Source organism: Anopheles funestus, chromosome 2RL (assembly GCF_943734845.2).
Source record: "Anopheles funestus chromosome 2RL, idAnoFuneDA-416_04, whole genome shotgun sequence".
In the NCBI taxonomy this organism is placed as follows: Eukaryota; Metazoa; Arthropoda; class Insecta; order Diptera; family Culicidae; genus Anopheles; species Anopheles funestus.
The window spans coordinates 282,036-297,023 of NC_064598.1; the positions used below are offsets into that span (position 1 = coordinate 282,036).

The 14,988-nt window shown below is 38.8% G+C and overlaps 1 protein-coding gene across 23 annotated transcripts in view; it reads right to left on the reverse strand.

Moving 5' to 3' along the window:
* Positions 1-532: 532 nt before the first annotated feature.
* Positions 533-14,988, reverse strand: part of LOC125760419 (inner centromere protein A) — a 73,400-nt gene continuing 58,944 nt past the window's right edge. For 12 of the 23 annotated variants that reach the window (XM_049420536.1, XM_049420535.1, XM_049420543.1 and 9 more), the window contains 8 exons: positions 14,403-14,573; positions 12,632-12,757; positions 11,095-11,571; positions 9,525-9,701; positions 7,573-8,846; positions 6,826-7,487; positions 4,933-5,579; positions 533-3,811 (listed from right to left, as the gene is read on the reverse strand). In XM_049420536.1, coding sequence (XP_049276493.1) covers positions 3,795-3,811; positions 4,933-5,579; positions 6,826-7,487; positions 7,573-8,846; positions 9,525-9,701; positions 11,095-11,571; positions 12,632-12,757; positions 14,403-14,573 — 3,551 coding nt within the window. In that variant the 3' untranslated portion in view covers positions 533-3,794. Of the gene's footprint in view, positions 3,812-4,932; positions 5,580-6,175; positions 6,412-6,825; positions 7,488-7,572; positions 8,847-9,524; positions 9,702-11,094; positions 11,572-12,631; positions 12,758-14,402; positions 14,574-14,988 lie in introns of all 23 variants that reach the window. The other 11 variants (XR_007417994.1, XM_049420524.1, XM_049420527.1 and 8 more) reach the window with 11 other exon arrangements.

Genomic DNA, 14,988 nt, shown 5'->3' on the forward strand with positions numbered 1-14,988 from the left:
GAAACTGGTCATGTGAATTTTGCCGCAGAAAACAACCGGATTGTTCATTCGAAATAACAGGAGAACATCCCAAAAAGAGGTAATATTAAGTGTAGAAAATAAATAGAGCTCTGCGCTGTGGATTGCATAACCCTTAGGCGCAAATAGTGTTACTTTTATCGTTACATGAACCTTGGGCTTCCTCTATTACAATCTGGGTCAGATAAGCTCCTTGCGCTGTGATTTAAATCTGCCGTTATTTTTAAAATTACTAAGAAACACATATTTCTTCAGTTGTTTAAAAAATAATGAATCAGCAAATAACCTAAAGTTTATCCATGGAGAAGGTCATAGTAATTTATCTGCGCCTCACGCTACTACAGAAACCGTTGTTGCTTTTCGCATGTACATATCATTTTGCAGCAACTGACGGTGAATGTAACATAGGAAAGAGATGAAGCAGTGCTTCTGTGTCATCATATATGCATTATTTTCCGTGTGTAAGAGAAACTTTAAGTAGTAGCTCTTTTTTTTCGTCTACAAACCACCAATATTGCTGCTTGTTAAGTAGAATTTTTATTTATTTCTCATATACTTCAGGTTGATGTAAAGCATTTATTACAAGCAATTATATGGTTCCTAATGTTTCTTACCGGTTTCTTGCGCTTCGATTTTCTCCTCCATAACATCTCTCATCTTCACAGCATCGGAAATAACTTTGTGCCATTTCAATTTCAATTTCCTACTTATCACCCAGACCCTATATTCACAACGCCGTCCAACGCCATATAATAAGAAAAATCACTGTTGAGTAGTATGCCGCTAGACAGCGAGAACATTTTGGATTTAGTCGATTATTGATTTCAGTTAATGCGTTCATTAAGCAGTTACACACTCCGAAAATGTTAGGACATTAATGAAGTTACAGAAAACAAAGATAAACAGAAGTTTATTGCGTACTGAGATTTCTGGGCTTCCACGTGTAAAAAGAAGCTTTTTCGCCGTAGTCATCACTCATTTCTATGGTAACTGTTCTTCTGATTGTACAGCACTGTGTCCAGGACAGTAAGGGGCATGTTGGTAGTAAAAGTCGCACGGATGTAAAACTAATAGAAAGAAAATAATCACTTTTACATTAACCATAAAAGCAACAGAAAACAAACAAAAGCTTTTACTATTCTTCTGGTTTTATTGCAAAATAGAATAAGATAAAGAAGAAGAAAAAAAACATTATCATTGGAAAACGTACAGTAGAATAATTTAGCTGTACTCCTTCGTTCGCTTTCAACCAGCGCTTACGTTTGTGTCCTTCGTGGTTGCAACTGTATTCTACAGTCATCAATATTCGGCGCAGTGTTATATCCTATTTAACATTTTTCACACCTTGACTAATCCGTCCTATCTCTTACTTTAGTCATCTGATTCACAAACTATTACTGACTTTTCGCTGCTGTTAAAGGAAAGAAACAACATAATAATTACTACTTTCCTGCTGCACCACTCCGAAATGGCGTTGCAAGTTACACGACAAAGATAAGTAAATCTTTGTGATATATAAGTTAACACATTTATTTATAGGATTAGTTTCAAACTAGCCTTTATGCATGTGAGTGTGTATTTTTGAATGTAAACTGTGGTGGCCATGGTGTGTTGTAACGATAATTTGGGTTAAGTTAATTCTTTTATATTTTCCCATTTTTAGCAAATGTGTGTGTGTGTTTACAAAATTCACTCACCCTCACAATTTGTTTGAATTTTATACAGCATAATAATTTAACAGATGAGAATACTAGGATATATCGCTCGTTTGCGTATAATCCACCCTTTACTGACACAGTTGCGTTATTCGTAAGTTAACATTTGCTTTTCCTTATTTCGCCTCCAACAACGTGAGTAACTGCACGTCCATGCTTCTACAATCAGCATCCGCGTCTTGTGACGTGCACTTACGAACAGTAGTTCTATGCAAGCAAGAACAAAGCTGCGTGTAATATTATAGCTACCCCCAGTATTACAGTGTGATGGTATTTCACCATCTTTTGAAGGTTTTTTTTCCCATCCGATAACCTAACTATCACGACACAATAGGATGCATCTTTGTAGCAAGGCATCAGATAAAGAAGCTTTCCCCCTTTTCCCGTATGAGTGTGATTTGATAGATTAAATCAATTGTTAGTGAATATTGATCAAACGGTTTAGATACTCGTGACAACTTGTTTTTTAGGGTTCCACTTGCAAGTTAAGATCCTTTTTTTTATATTTCATTTTCTCTTTTTACAGCCGTAGCCCGTGATGCTTGTGATTTTATTAACTCGATAGTGGCATTACTTTGTCCCTCTGTGAAAGCACATTTGATGTCCTCTGAATGGGTGTGTTTTAATTCTTCAAGAATGTATGCACTTTAAATATCAAACAATTTGTTGATCTTGAATTTTATTATTTTCTTTATACATTTGAATGGAAATTTACTGTCTAAACACTGCACAAACACCACGTAACGGCATCGCCATACCGACTGTGGACACGCACAGTCGATTCACTTTCGGCTGATTCACACTGTAGCACTCGTTGATTAAAAATGATTATTAAAGGCTCGTGATCACGGTTAACTTATAAAGGAGATACAAATCCACGTGTTTACATGCAATTAAAGAACAGTGCTCGAGTGTACTTGAACACCAACACAAAAAGGAGCTAACGATCCAACATTCGCTAATCTGCGCGATGTACAATACATTATAACACATTTTATCTTGGACTACATTGAAACATTTCAACAGAAATGTAACACAAACCCGGAAACATGTAAGTTGTTGAACGTTTCAAACAGAGGCTACCGATGAACATGCCTTACTAGAGCTACGCTCATCATGATGCTAGTACATGTAACGTGCACCATATTAAACATTTTTTCCAACATGCCACAAGGCCCTATACATGTAAACGGGGAAAATGGGGAGATTTTCACATCGGAATTATAAAAACAGATGGTTTATAATGTTACGAATAAGTTATGTACGAAAGAAAACATAAGCATATTGCACCACCTTTACATTCAAAGGATCCGCAAGGGTCTATGAACGAACAAGTCGCAAGCTATTATCTTGTTCTTACTCATCTAAACTATTCTCATTAATATGATTTCTGGAACGCTTACCAAAACAATCCACTGGATGTTTTTGTAGTGCACAGGAGAAGGAGTGCTGCCGCTTGTATGTTTTTTTTTATGTTTCTCGGGTTTCCTTCAGTCAGTTTTCTATGTGCCCTGTTCTGATGTGGAATTATCCAGATCCATAAACAATCGTCTCTTTGACAATCGTTAGTTAAAGTGTACACACGCATTTCAATGGCTACTACTATTTATCATTGTCTTCCTACCTTTAACACTTGCTTTTGATTTTTTGTTTTGTTTTCGTTACCTATCCTACAGCGAGTAACAGAAACCTAGTGGCGAACCATATCCATCAGTGCCGGCTCTTACTTAGGGTGTCCATTCCTCTTAGTTAGCTGAGGGTTTTGTTTTCCTCTTGATTTCTCGTATATTAGCTATATTTGACTATGGGTAAAACACATCTTCATTGTAGCAATAACGGAACAATATTTTCACATTGGACCGAGAGCAACCTGAGCACATCAATCTGGACAGAGTTACACATCCCGCATAGCTGTTGTTGCTGCTGCTGGCTGGCTCTCGTACTGCACTGATCGTTTGGAAATGTCACATTTTACTGCTCACCTTAGAGTCATTTAAAGCCCATCGAAATTGATTAGCTGTCCCACACCAGTGCGCCGTTTTGCTTCTTTACCTTACTCGTTCACAAGAGCGACAAGTCTGTATGTGGAATTCAGAAAAGGAAAGAAGAAGAGAAAGACATTACTATCATTTTGTTATTTCGCCGTTGGACTTAGCACAAGTAGAATAGGTATGTAAAAGCTAATCAAATGCGTGCAATCGATGAAGAAAAAAAGGAAAGGAGGAATACAAAAACATATTTTTTCACAAAAACGACATCCATTAGACTCCATCATCTCAAGACGTTATTGCATGCTTCTGAATATCATGACACAGTTTAAAAAACCATAAGCATACATGAAAACATGAAATATAAATGATTCAATATGTGTTACCAAACATGTCTATACTTGAGGGAATGTTAAAACCCTTCAATGCGTAGCGGGTTGTTTAGATACATGCTTAACTAATACACTGTATCTACTGACCAGATGAGATAAATTAATCGATGATACAACCGGACGGAGTTCAGAACCAATCATCGGGAGATGAGTCTTCGTGGCAACCAAACCATACATACTATCCAAAATGTGTGACGGATAGAGATAGTATAAGCATATAAGCATCAAGAGCCACTACCATGGTCTAGGGCGAATATTCCGGACGATGGATAAGAGCACACTTGGAAAACATTTGCTGCTTTCATCAACATGATACCGAAAAGCAATTAGACAGAGTGCCGGTCGTAAGGTGACATTTTGGTGGCATCGAATCGAAGAATCGCATGATGTGTGAGTATGTAAAGACAGGTGGTTGTACGATGTTGGAGCAGTTTGAAGCTACACTACGTTGAAATGGAATGAAAATGTACCAACTTAAATAAACTACATTAAAAATATAGCTCACAATATAAGCTAACTACAGCGAAAAATTTATATTCTTCATAGATACAATGTAGAAAATTAAACAGTGCCACATTTCCGTATAAAAAGAAATACGCCACAGCGACAAACACAGTGGTGCTAATGTGCAACTGATAAAACACACACACAAAACACACGGATGAATAGCGCATCTGCCGTGAGCATTAGGTATTTTCAATGCGTTCCGGACATACAGTGCAAGGCAGAAAAGGGAATAGTTAATCAACAAAAACCGAAATGCCAGTGCAGTTATCGAAGTGGAAGCGAAAAAGTTGGCTGTGTATGCTTCCTATTTACCTCGATTGTCTTGACCGTCGAATGTCGCTGAAACTAGCCACGAAGTGCTGTTTGATAATGTATTGTTATTGTTGTTAAGCAAAGTACTGCTAGTGGTAGTGCTGGTAGTATTATCAAGGGCTAGATCAAATTGGACAGCTTCCGTTGCTTGGTTCTCCCTACATTCCTGATCGATTTCATCATGCATAGGATACGTGATGTTTTCATTGCTCGACAAAAACGGATTAATACTATTGTTGTTGGACGCATTATGCACATCAAGGGTGGTATGTTGCACTACAGTTGTATTTTCGCCATCGATAATACCAAACGAGGTAAAAGGATTGAAGTTGGAATCGCTGACACATCCTTCGCGGAGCATTGACTGACTTGGTTCGCCACTGATGGAAAAGCTAGCGAAATCAATCAACGGATCAGCATTGGTGCTTGCACCGCCCGCTGTAAAGATGGTAGTTTCTGTTGTCACAGTCGAGGGAGTGCCAGAGGAGTCGAATGAAGAAAACTGCTTTTCACCACCGGTAGAGTTTCGATCGACTATGGAAGGGTAGCTGTCATTGCCGTTCCGGTGATGATCACCATTTTTTGGGACGATGAAATCGTTTAGTTGCATCGAAAGATTCTCCGTCTTCATTAATTCATTCACATCACTGGACAAGCCGGGACAGGGACAAACACAGAAATAGGTGAGAAAATAAACAAAATCGGTGTAATTAATGGGGTGAGTTCGTGGTTACTGTACGGGATTGTAAAGATTCGAGAAGTATTTTATTATTAACAAAAACTTATGATCACTTGCAGCATAAATAAAGGTGTAAATAAAAACCAGGGTAACGCTATAAACAAATTAACAGGTAGTAAACTGGTGAACACAAAATCATGGAATATAACAAAGTACAGACGTTACATGCAACTACAATCATAATAAATCAACCCTAACGAGAAAAATAACATAAAACAACATGGAAAAATTGCTTTTTATCCTTTCAACTCTGCACAAGAGATTTTTGATTTCAATTTTGATGTTTATGTTTAGTGAGGCAACGGTATTCGATTTTTTACTTTTATCGATTTGATTTATGGTTTTTCTCATTCTCAACGACAATCTTCAATTGACACGCCGTCAAGAATGAACGTTCAACTATTAAAACAGAGTAAAAGGGCATGTCAACACATTTCCTAATTATTAAACAACAAGCTTGCATCTAATTTTGGAAACAATCAATGAAGAACTATTTCATATTACCAGTAATTCCTTCTCATCGATCGATTCCAGTGACTGGGGTTTATTTTACATTGCAGATGGTTGACAATCACTATGTACTAAAAGGTAACACAGATCACATCCCAAGCTGGGAGGATACATAAAGCTGTAGTACACGATAGGCTAGTTAAAGGGAAATCTGTGGCTATAATCATCTCATCAACTGTATGGAAGGATTTCCGAAACCTTACAATCAAATGTCGGAAACGCGGGGAAATCTAAAAGAGGAAAAGTTACAGACAGTTAAAAAGTGCACAATCTGTGAAAATCAATAGCAATATCAATTATTTCTGAGCAAGCGGACATGTATTCACGCTACAGCCATTCCGCAACAAGCACGGCACAGCTGAACAAACCACAGCACAAACTTTTTTTAAACACAACACAAATTTGAAGATATTGATCGACGCAAATTTTGTAATCTCCAGAAAAAGAAGCATTTTAAATTACCATAATACGATATTGCCCTATCATTACATTCTCGATAATGAAAAAAATCAACAAATAAGCAATAGTTCTAAAGCATAACTTCAGATACAGAACGATCAATACGGCCCAACTTTTAACCAACAGACGACACACCAATGGCTCCTTTATTTCTAGCTTCGATTGACGAATAACCGAATACTTACAACACATTGTCCATGGTGCCGTTCTTATGTCCGTTGGTTTGGCCCATCAGCGCATCCTCGATGATTAGGTCCGAGGTGCTGTTGGCTGTGGCATTACTGCCATTGCTAGTCGCCATCGTTGCCGACGACTGTTGTTCCGTTTTACCGTTCGTTGTTAGTACGATCGATTCACCCTTCGTACCATTATTCATACCTTCCGCGTTGGTGATTGATTCGACCACGGTGCCATTGCTGGTGCCACCGTTGTTGAGATTATTGTTCGCCACCAATGTAGCACCAGTACTGTTGGTGAGCAGCAAGTTCTCCTTCTCCGTCACGGACTTTTCGAACTGAACGTTATCGCCATTGGTATTGATATTATTGTTGTTGATGCTGTTGATGGCGCTAGTATGAGCTAATGCTTCGCTGATACTACTGCTGTTACTGTTGTTGCCAATATTGTTATTGTTTTTGCTCAGCGACAACGACTCCATGGCCTGTTCTAGCGACTGGTGTTGCTGGGCCTGTTCCTGCTGCTCTAGACGAATTTCGGACGCAATGAACGAATCAGTCATCGATATGGTAGATGCGGACATGGCAGTAACGGTAGGTAAAGCAGCCGGAGTGGTCGAAAGCACAATCTGACTTTTGGACATGGCGTTTTCTTTGTCGTCTTCGTTATTCTAAAAAATTGACAAAAAAACATTAGAATAATTCTTTTGGTAATTGCTTCTGTACGTCTTCATTTTTTATTCTTTCGGCAAATACCTTCGTCGGTGTATTGTTAGCCGTTCCCTTGGCTCTGGTGCGGGACATGATGGCTTCAACGCGCTTCCGGCGTTCTTCGCGTTCCTTTTCCTCCTTTTTCAACCGTTCAGCCATTTCTACACGTTGTCGTTCAGCTTCCTCGCGCGCCTTTCGTTCAGCTTCCTCACGCTCGGCCTTTTGCCGAACTTCCTCTTCGCGCCGTTTACGTTCTTCCTCATCTCGTCGGCGTGCTTCCTCGATAGCCTGCTGAAGTCTCTCCTCCTCTACACGGCGTTGCTCTTCAGCCAACCGGATCGTTTCCTCCTCCAACTTCCGCAAACGTTCTTCTTCTTCCAGGATACGCTGACGTTCTGCCTGCTCTTCGGCCTCGATGCGTTTGCGTTCCAATTCCGCCTGTCGTTCGGCTTCTTCGCGTGCTAGACGACGACGCTCGGCAAGAGCAGCTTTTGCTTCTTCCTCAGTAGTGATACGTTTTGCGATCATAGAAGCAGTCATTGCATCAGCGGAAAACCCGGACCCATCAATAGTTAAACTACCATTGATAATTTCGGTCGTTTCTTCTACTGGCATTACTGTGGTTTCCGTTTTAACAACACTGATTTCTTGTTGTTCCAATTCGACATGCTTAACTATTGCCGTTGGTGCTGTCTCAACGGAGAAAACATCTTTTTGCTGTATTATATCAACGCCCTCTGTCTGTACGGGTTCTGGCGCTTCTTGCTGCACCGGAACTACAATTTCCTCTTGCTGTTGATGCGGCTGTTCTTCTTGTTCGAACGATTGATCCACTTCTATCAGTGAAGCTTGCAATGTATTTTCTTTTTGTGACGCGACCATTCCAGATTCGACACTTTGTTCTTCCGGCATAGGGACATCAATTGGTGTATTCTCTTTTGCTTCCCCCGCAATTGCATCGTCCTTTGTAACCGGGCCCTTCGTCATGGTTTTTTCGTTGGTAGCTGGGGCTTTCTTACTGGCATCTGTCGCTTTCTTTAGCGAATCTTGTAAGCTGCGAGATGCCTTCTCCGGACCAGGAGATTGTAAAGGCGTAGAAGAAGCTTTCGGTGTGGTGCCTTTGACACCTGTGGATCGTTTTTCCGCCGAGTGTAGCGTAATCGGCTTTTTCATTTGCGTTTCCAAGCCAGAAGATGATTTTGCAGGAGTCGTGTGAATGCTACCAGACCCAGCACTCGACAATCGAGTTTTGCTGCTCGCGCTTGATACGCCGCTTCCGGTCGATACACCGGATCCTGTCTTTGGGAGAGGAGGTTTATCTGTAATGGTTAATCGAAACACATCTAATTAGTTTATTGAGGAGCAAGTGTATTAGAAAATCATTTTCCTACCATTTTGGAAAGGCAGTAATAGTAATATATTATATCAAGTAATATTACTTATCTACCACTTTATGACACCTGGTTCTTGATATACTAAAAGGACCCAAGTTATGAGAAGCTTGTGCCCTATTTTTTGAAACAACTACATATTCTTTGAAATTTTTTAGGTTAAAAGAAACTTGTAACTCAAAACAAATTATTGGACGAACTGTCTTTGCAATTTCAGATACTATTTGGTGTGTGGCAGTAGAAGTTTGGATGAAATAAATAATGTTCAATTAGCAATACTGTAGAATTACTAACGATATTTTGTGAAGCTTCGATGAAATGTCACAAGTCTTGTAATTTCGACGCTATTGAACATAATAATTTAATGATTAGTTAAGCAATATTCTAGATTATGTCATTTTTACACTGCTCAAGGTTTTTAGCAATAAATACACTTAGTAACACTCAGATTTATACATTTTTACAACAGATAATTTACCCCATAAGACAAGGAGCTGCTGTTCCCTAAAAATATCAAACGACTAATGGCAAGGAATGCTTTAAGGTGCGAGCGCACGGATGTCGACAAAATTGTGGAAATTAAATATAACAGAAAAACACACAAACCTTCCTTCAAACCAGAGGCAGTTACGCCCGTAACGGCGATACTAGCCGGTCGTGGTTTGCGTTGTGCTGGCAGAGTTCGTCGATAAACGATACCGGACGCGGTCGTCGAGCTGGACATTGCACTGCCGGGCCGCGAAGTGTTCAGACTGGTAGGAGTCATTTCACCGGAACGGAGACCTGTGTTTGCACAACACCATCAATTACACCAAAACCATCAGCCAAGCCGCACAGTTCATCATAACCATTTCGTCCATAGAAATGATTGTGTGTATGTTTTTTTTTAATCGGGAGCAATAATGTTGCATACAAGCACACAAATCCATTCCACACGAACAGACAACGGATGAAAGCAAGGATATTTGAGATATTAGAGTACCAGCATGTAACGACGCACGACCATTAGCGACATTGTTGCGTTCCGTGTGCACGTTCGTAGTGTTTATAAGACCATTGGATGAAGGTGTCACGTTCAGAACCAACCAGATTTAGATCAAGAAATGATGATGTTTATCGACACAACGAATCGAGAAGGATATTTCGAGTTTAGTTTGTAAAGGAGGGAATGAAAAGAAAAGAAGAGAACATCAAATAATCAGAAGGTGGTAATGATGTGTATACAAAATGCGTCTAACCATATAGTGTTGTATTAGCGAGTAATTATTATGTAACATAAAACCATAGCTGTAACAGTGTATGTATTTCTATTGCACATTCTAGCAGCAACCGATGTGTGTAGTATGTACAGTTGCAGCCTAAAATGTTGCAAAAAGATAAAACATATCGCAAAATTGGCAAGTATCAATGTGACATTTATGACGCACATACACCTACCTAGCAGGCATGATATAATTATAATGAGATGGCGATGAGATTCCATTATACTACCAAGCAGATGCAAATGTCATGAGAATATTTCATAAAGTATATGTGTGGTTTGGTATTAGAATCACTAAAGTTGTAATGAAACAAGTTTAGTACAACATATCGGAGTGACTAGTGCTGTTTGGACTTGGGATGTTTATTACAAGCATTATTACAATCTGTTAACGCTATGTTACGTGTTATAGGTGAATATGTATATGAGTGTAGTCATTGTTTTGTCAGGACACCAAAGTCTGTAGCCTATTAACGTAAGCAAAGACCCTTACCGATAGACTATTTTAATTTGTTTAACCCTTTAAGAACACTTTCCAAACGCGTAAAGAAAGAACATTACAAAAATCCAAGTATTCCCATCTTAAAGAAGAAAACATGATCATTTACAAACACCAACTATTAGCAAATGCAGTAGGGTTAATCGTACAAAATGATAAGCACAAAAAGTTTGCTATTTATGTACGCATTAGTGGGTCAACCCGGTTAGTGCATTACAATGCAAACCTACACACCCATCGATTTCGTTGGTGATGCCTTGCCAAATATTAATAGAAGAATATTTTATAGATCCTCAAATGGACAGAGTTGCTCTACCCAATTAGAATGCAATCCCAATCCCACACACTTATCTGAGACCTCACAAATTGCAACCATTTGTTCGAGGTTACCGAAGCTTTGGACGCTAGAGACCCACCGTTCGTCACCAGAAGCTGATTCTGAAGCTGCTGCTGTTGCTGCTGGTGGTACTGTTGTCGCAGACGTTCGGTTTTGGTAGTACGGGATGTGCTGCCAACTGTGTTCAGCTGGGACATACTCTTGGAAGTATCGTTGCGACGCATGGGCGAAGTGCTGCCACTGTTCATTGATGACGAATTGAAAGATAACTTGCGACTTCCGCCGAAACCGGGACTACGACCTGAATTAGAGTCCTGCGATTGGTTTCGAAATTTAGCACCACTGCCGGCTAGTTGGGACATGCTGCGCGACATTCGCTTGCTGTTGCCGCCACTTCCGGTTGGAGATGACCGGGACGAGGAAAGTGACAGACGGGTCAGGTTCTCCAGCTCTAGAGCTTGACGTCGCTCGCGTTCCAGAATCGCACTGATGTGCTCACCGTTCCGTCGTCTTGGTTGCGCCAGCTGATCCAAACGCGTCATCGAAAATGCTCTGCCTTTATGGTTGTGCAGTAATGTGTCCAAGTTGTAAGACGAAGGTGAGACGGAGAGGACGACATTTGGCCAGTAACATTGGAATCGTTTGTGGGGAGGTGTCCATATGGGGTTATGAGTTTGTATGTTAATATTCGGTGTAATAGTGTGTTTGTGTTTTGTGTGACAGCCATCATCATGCAGAAGACGAGCAATGTATAGTGAAGAATGGGAATTATATTTTGATTTGGGGCAAATAAAAAGAATAAAGAAAAAAAGCATAGAAAATTCCAATCAATAAGGTAAATTATTGCTAAACCAAAGTAAATGATCTGCTCTAATGATTTCGTTCAATTGACAGCAACATTTTGTTCATCTGCCGCATGGGCGCTATCGTATAACAAGATGCAACGAAAAATGAGCGCGAATGAGCATGGAGATGGAATATCTAGACAATTTTAGGTAAGGATGCAATTAAGTTGAATCGTAAATAATTTACTGTGGATAAACAGATTGATGAAAACGCTGCTTAAACCATTCACACATGCAAAATGTCACAAACATGCACGTAAAACCGCGTGATTGAAAATTGGAACATAACGAACGCTATCAATATGAATCTCTTCTATGATAACCAATTAGTACGTCGCACAGGAGTAAGTTCATGAAGAGTAAAATAGTAAAGCAAAAGCAAACATAAGCGGCATGTAGACATATAGTAGTACAATGATAATGATACGCAGTAGTGCAGAGCAGAACGACAACAGGACAAACCGCATAATAAGAGCGAAAGGCCAGCTGGGATTGTGTGATTCCTCATGCAAAATTGTGTTTAAGATAAACATATTAATATTGCCAATATACAAATATCAATGAATATAGCCAACTCACATGTAAAATATAAAATTAAATGTCTTTTGTATCAAAATTACATACGAAATAGAATGCTTCAGGCATAGACAAAACAAAATAACAGACAACAGATCAAAACGAAATGTACGAAGAACGAAAGTAGAACGCAAAACAACTAAACAATTTCTAAAGAAAATAGTAGACGCGTACGCCAAAGCAATAAAATACTACCTGGTGTTCTGGGAGTGTGTGTACCGAGAGACGATCTAGAGCTATCACGAGGACTAGGAATGGTAGGCATTAGATCAGTCTTTCGACGATTGACAGTGCGCTGATAGTTCATTTCTGCTGTATCGTCTGCAGGAGAAACAGAGAGAAAGTGATAGAAAGATGGGAAAAGAGATAGAAGAAAGAAAAAAGACAGTATTGTGGAAAGGATGGAGATTAGGATAGAGGAGAACATGATAGCACCCAAACAAAATTCATCGATAACGAATCGTTTCCATGGACAACAAACAATGTGTGGCCGCATAAAAATTCGTGAAAAGAAAATAATTAGAATAAAAACATAAAAAAGAAAAGAAAAGAAAAAAACGAATGAGTTACATGACAAGAACGTCCAGGATGTAATGTTTATCGTTAACCACCCACCAGTCACAATTATGTTTTCCAAACGAAGAATTTGGGCGTGTTGGAAAAATAGAAGATAGAGCCCAAACGTGGGATACATTAAGTGACAGACAGTTATAGAAGAAATGTACAGAAAACACGGAAATAAATATGGAAAGAAAAAGACAGAAAGAGACAGAGACAAAAGACAAAAAAAAAGTTTAATTAAATGGCAACAAATCCTGTATGAGATTTTTCCGTTAGTCGCGCTAGAAATTTTGTTAATGACAGAGTCTTATACACAAAGAGTTTTAATCGACTTAAAATTGAAAATAATATTGTTAAACACAGTACAACATTTTCAATCAAATATATCAGTGTTGCAACGGAAATTTTTGAAGATATTTATAATAAACACACATGCTTTAAACAGGGCATCTAAACATACAAACATTTAGTTATCAGAAAGGATGAAGTATTTCAGTTTCGAAAAACAAAACAACATCAATTATGTTAAAATAAGCTTTGGTATATTTAGTCCTATCATCTGTTACAAACATGCTTCAGCATAAGGTAAGAGGAAAAACAAGTGTGCAAGATTAAAAGAGGTAGGTGTATTAAAAGAAGGCTGTGCATTAAGCAGCGGAAAACACTTCACAAAAAAATAAACGCTTTTCAAAAAAAAAAATGCTTTGTTTCAATAAGAATCACTATGTTAACTAATATGTCCATAACTGCAATCACAATTAAAGTGATGTCGCACAACAATATGAACGGAACAAAAATTAAAACAACGGATTGATGTTAAAAGCATCAACATCAGCCACACCAAAATTGGATCTGAGAACAAAATACTGCTCAACAAAACGACATTATAATAAAACTAACTGAACGTTAGATTACTTTCACCGACTTTACTACACCGAAGAACTAAAGCCAGATGTCAAACGCCGAGAAGGCATTTACAATCAACGATAACAATCACAAAAACGCGAATGAAACCTCAATATAAGACATGTTTGAACATAATAGCAAACGAAAAACAGTAAAGCACCTGAAATTTTGACAAACAAAAAGAAAATATATAGACGAGCAAATTGTATAACTAATGTAAAACAATGGGAAACAACACCAGTCGATGTGGATTTATACAGCAGTGCCGAAAGTTAAATTGTTTATGACCAACGAAAGAAACAAAAGACAATAAATGAATAGGAGTTGAAACCAGAGCAATGTACAAAGAGGAACGAAGCAGAAACTGATTAAAATGAGATCAAACAAAATGTGCACACCAGAACGAAACTTTTAAACAAGGATGCAAAGAAGGCGAAGGAAAAAAGAAGACGTAATGTTTGTCGATCGGCTTGAAAGACACGCAAAAGGATGGCTTTACCCTTTCCGCTAGCATAATTACGCGCAGCTGCCGGTTGATATTCGGCAGCCGTTGGAGGATCGTCGATGTTGATGCCAGAACCAGCCAGAGAGAACGTAAGCTTTCTCGGGCACTCGCCGGTACTCGTCCAGTTGAACACCTCGTACATCGAGCTGGACATTCGCCGTTGGTCTGTTGGTGGGCACGAACAAACATGGATCGTCGGAGTTTTGTTATTTTATCAATCAACAATGTATATGATTGTACAGTGATCAAGCCAGCAGGAACCATATTGCAGAAATATTTAACAAGTAGTAGTTGTGAGTAAATATTTGCAGTTAAGAATATTTTAAGAAACGAGTCACAATTTGTAAGAGAAGTAAGCAGAAAAACACGGAGTACATGAATCAGATCAGAGAGTCAGATTGTCGTTGTACATTTAAAAATACATGAAAACTAAACAATATCGAACGCTATCTAACAACAGATAGAACCGTTCACAAATGAAAAGAAAAACTAACACGTATGGTAGATTGTGAAGAGAAGAATGATCCATAAACTAGGTAGAATAATCAATTGAGGTACTAAAAAGTATTCAAGAATTATG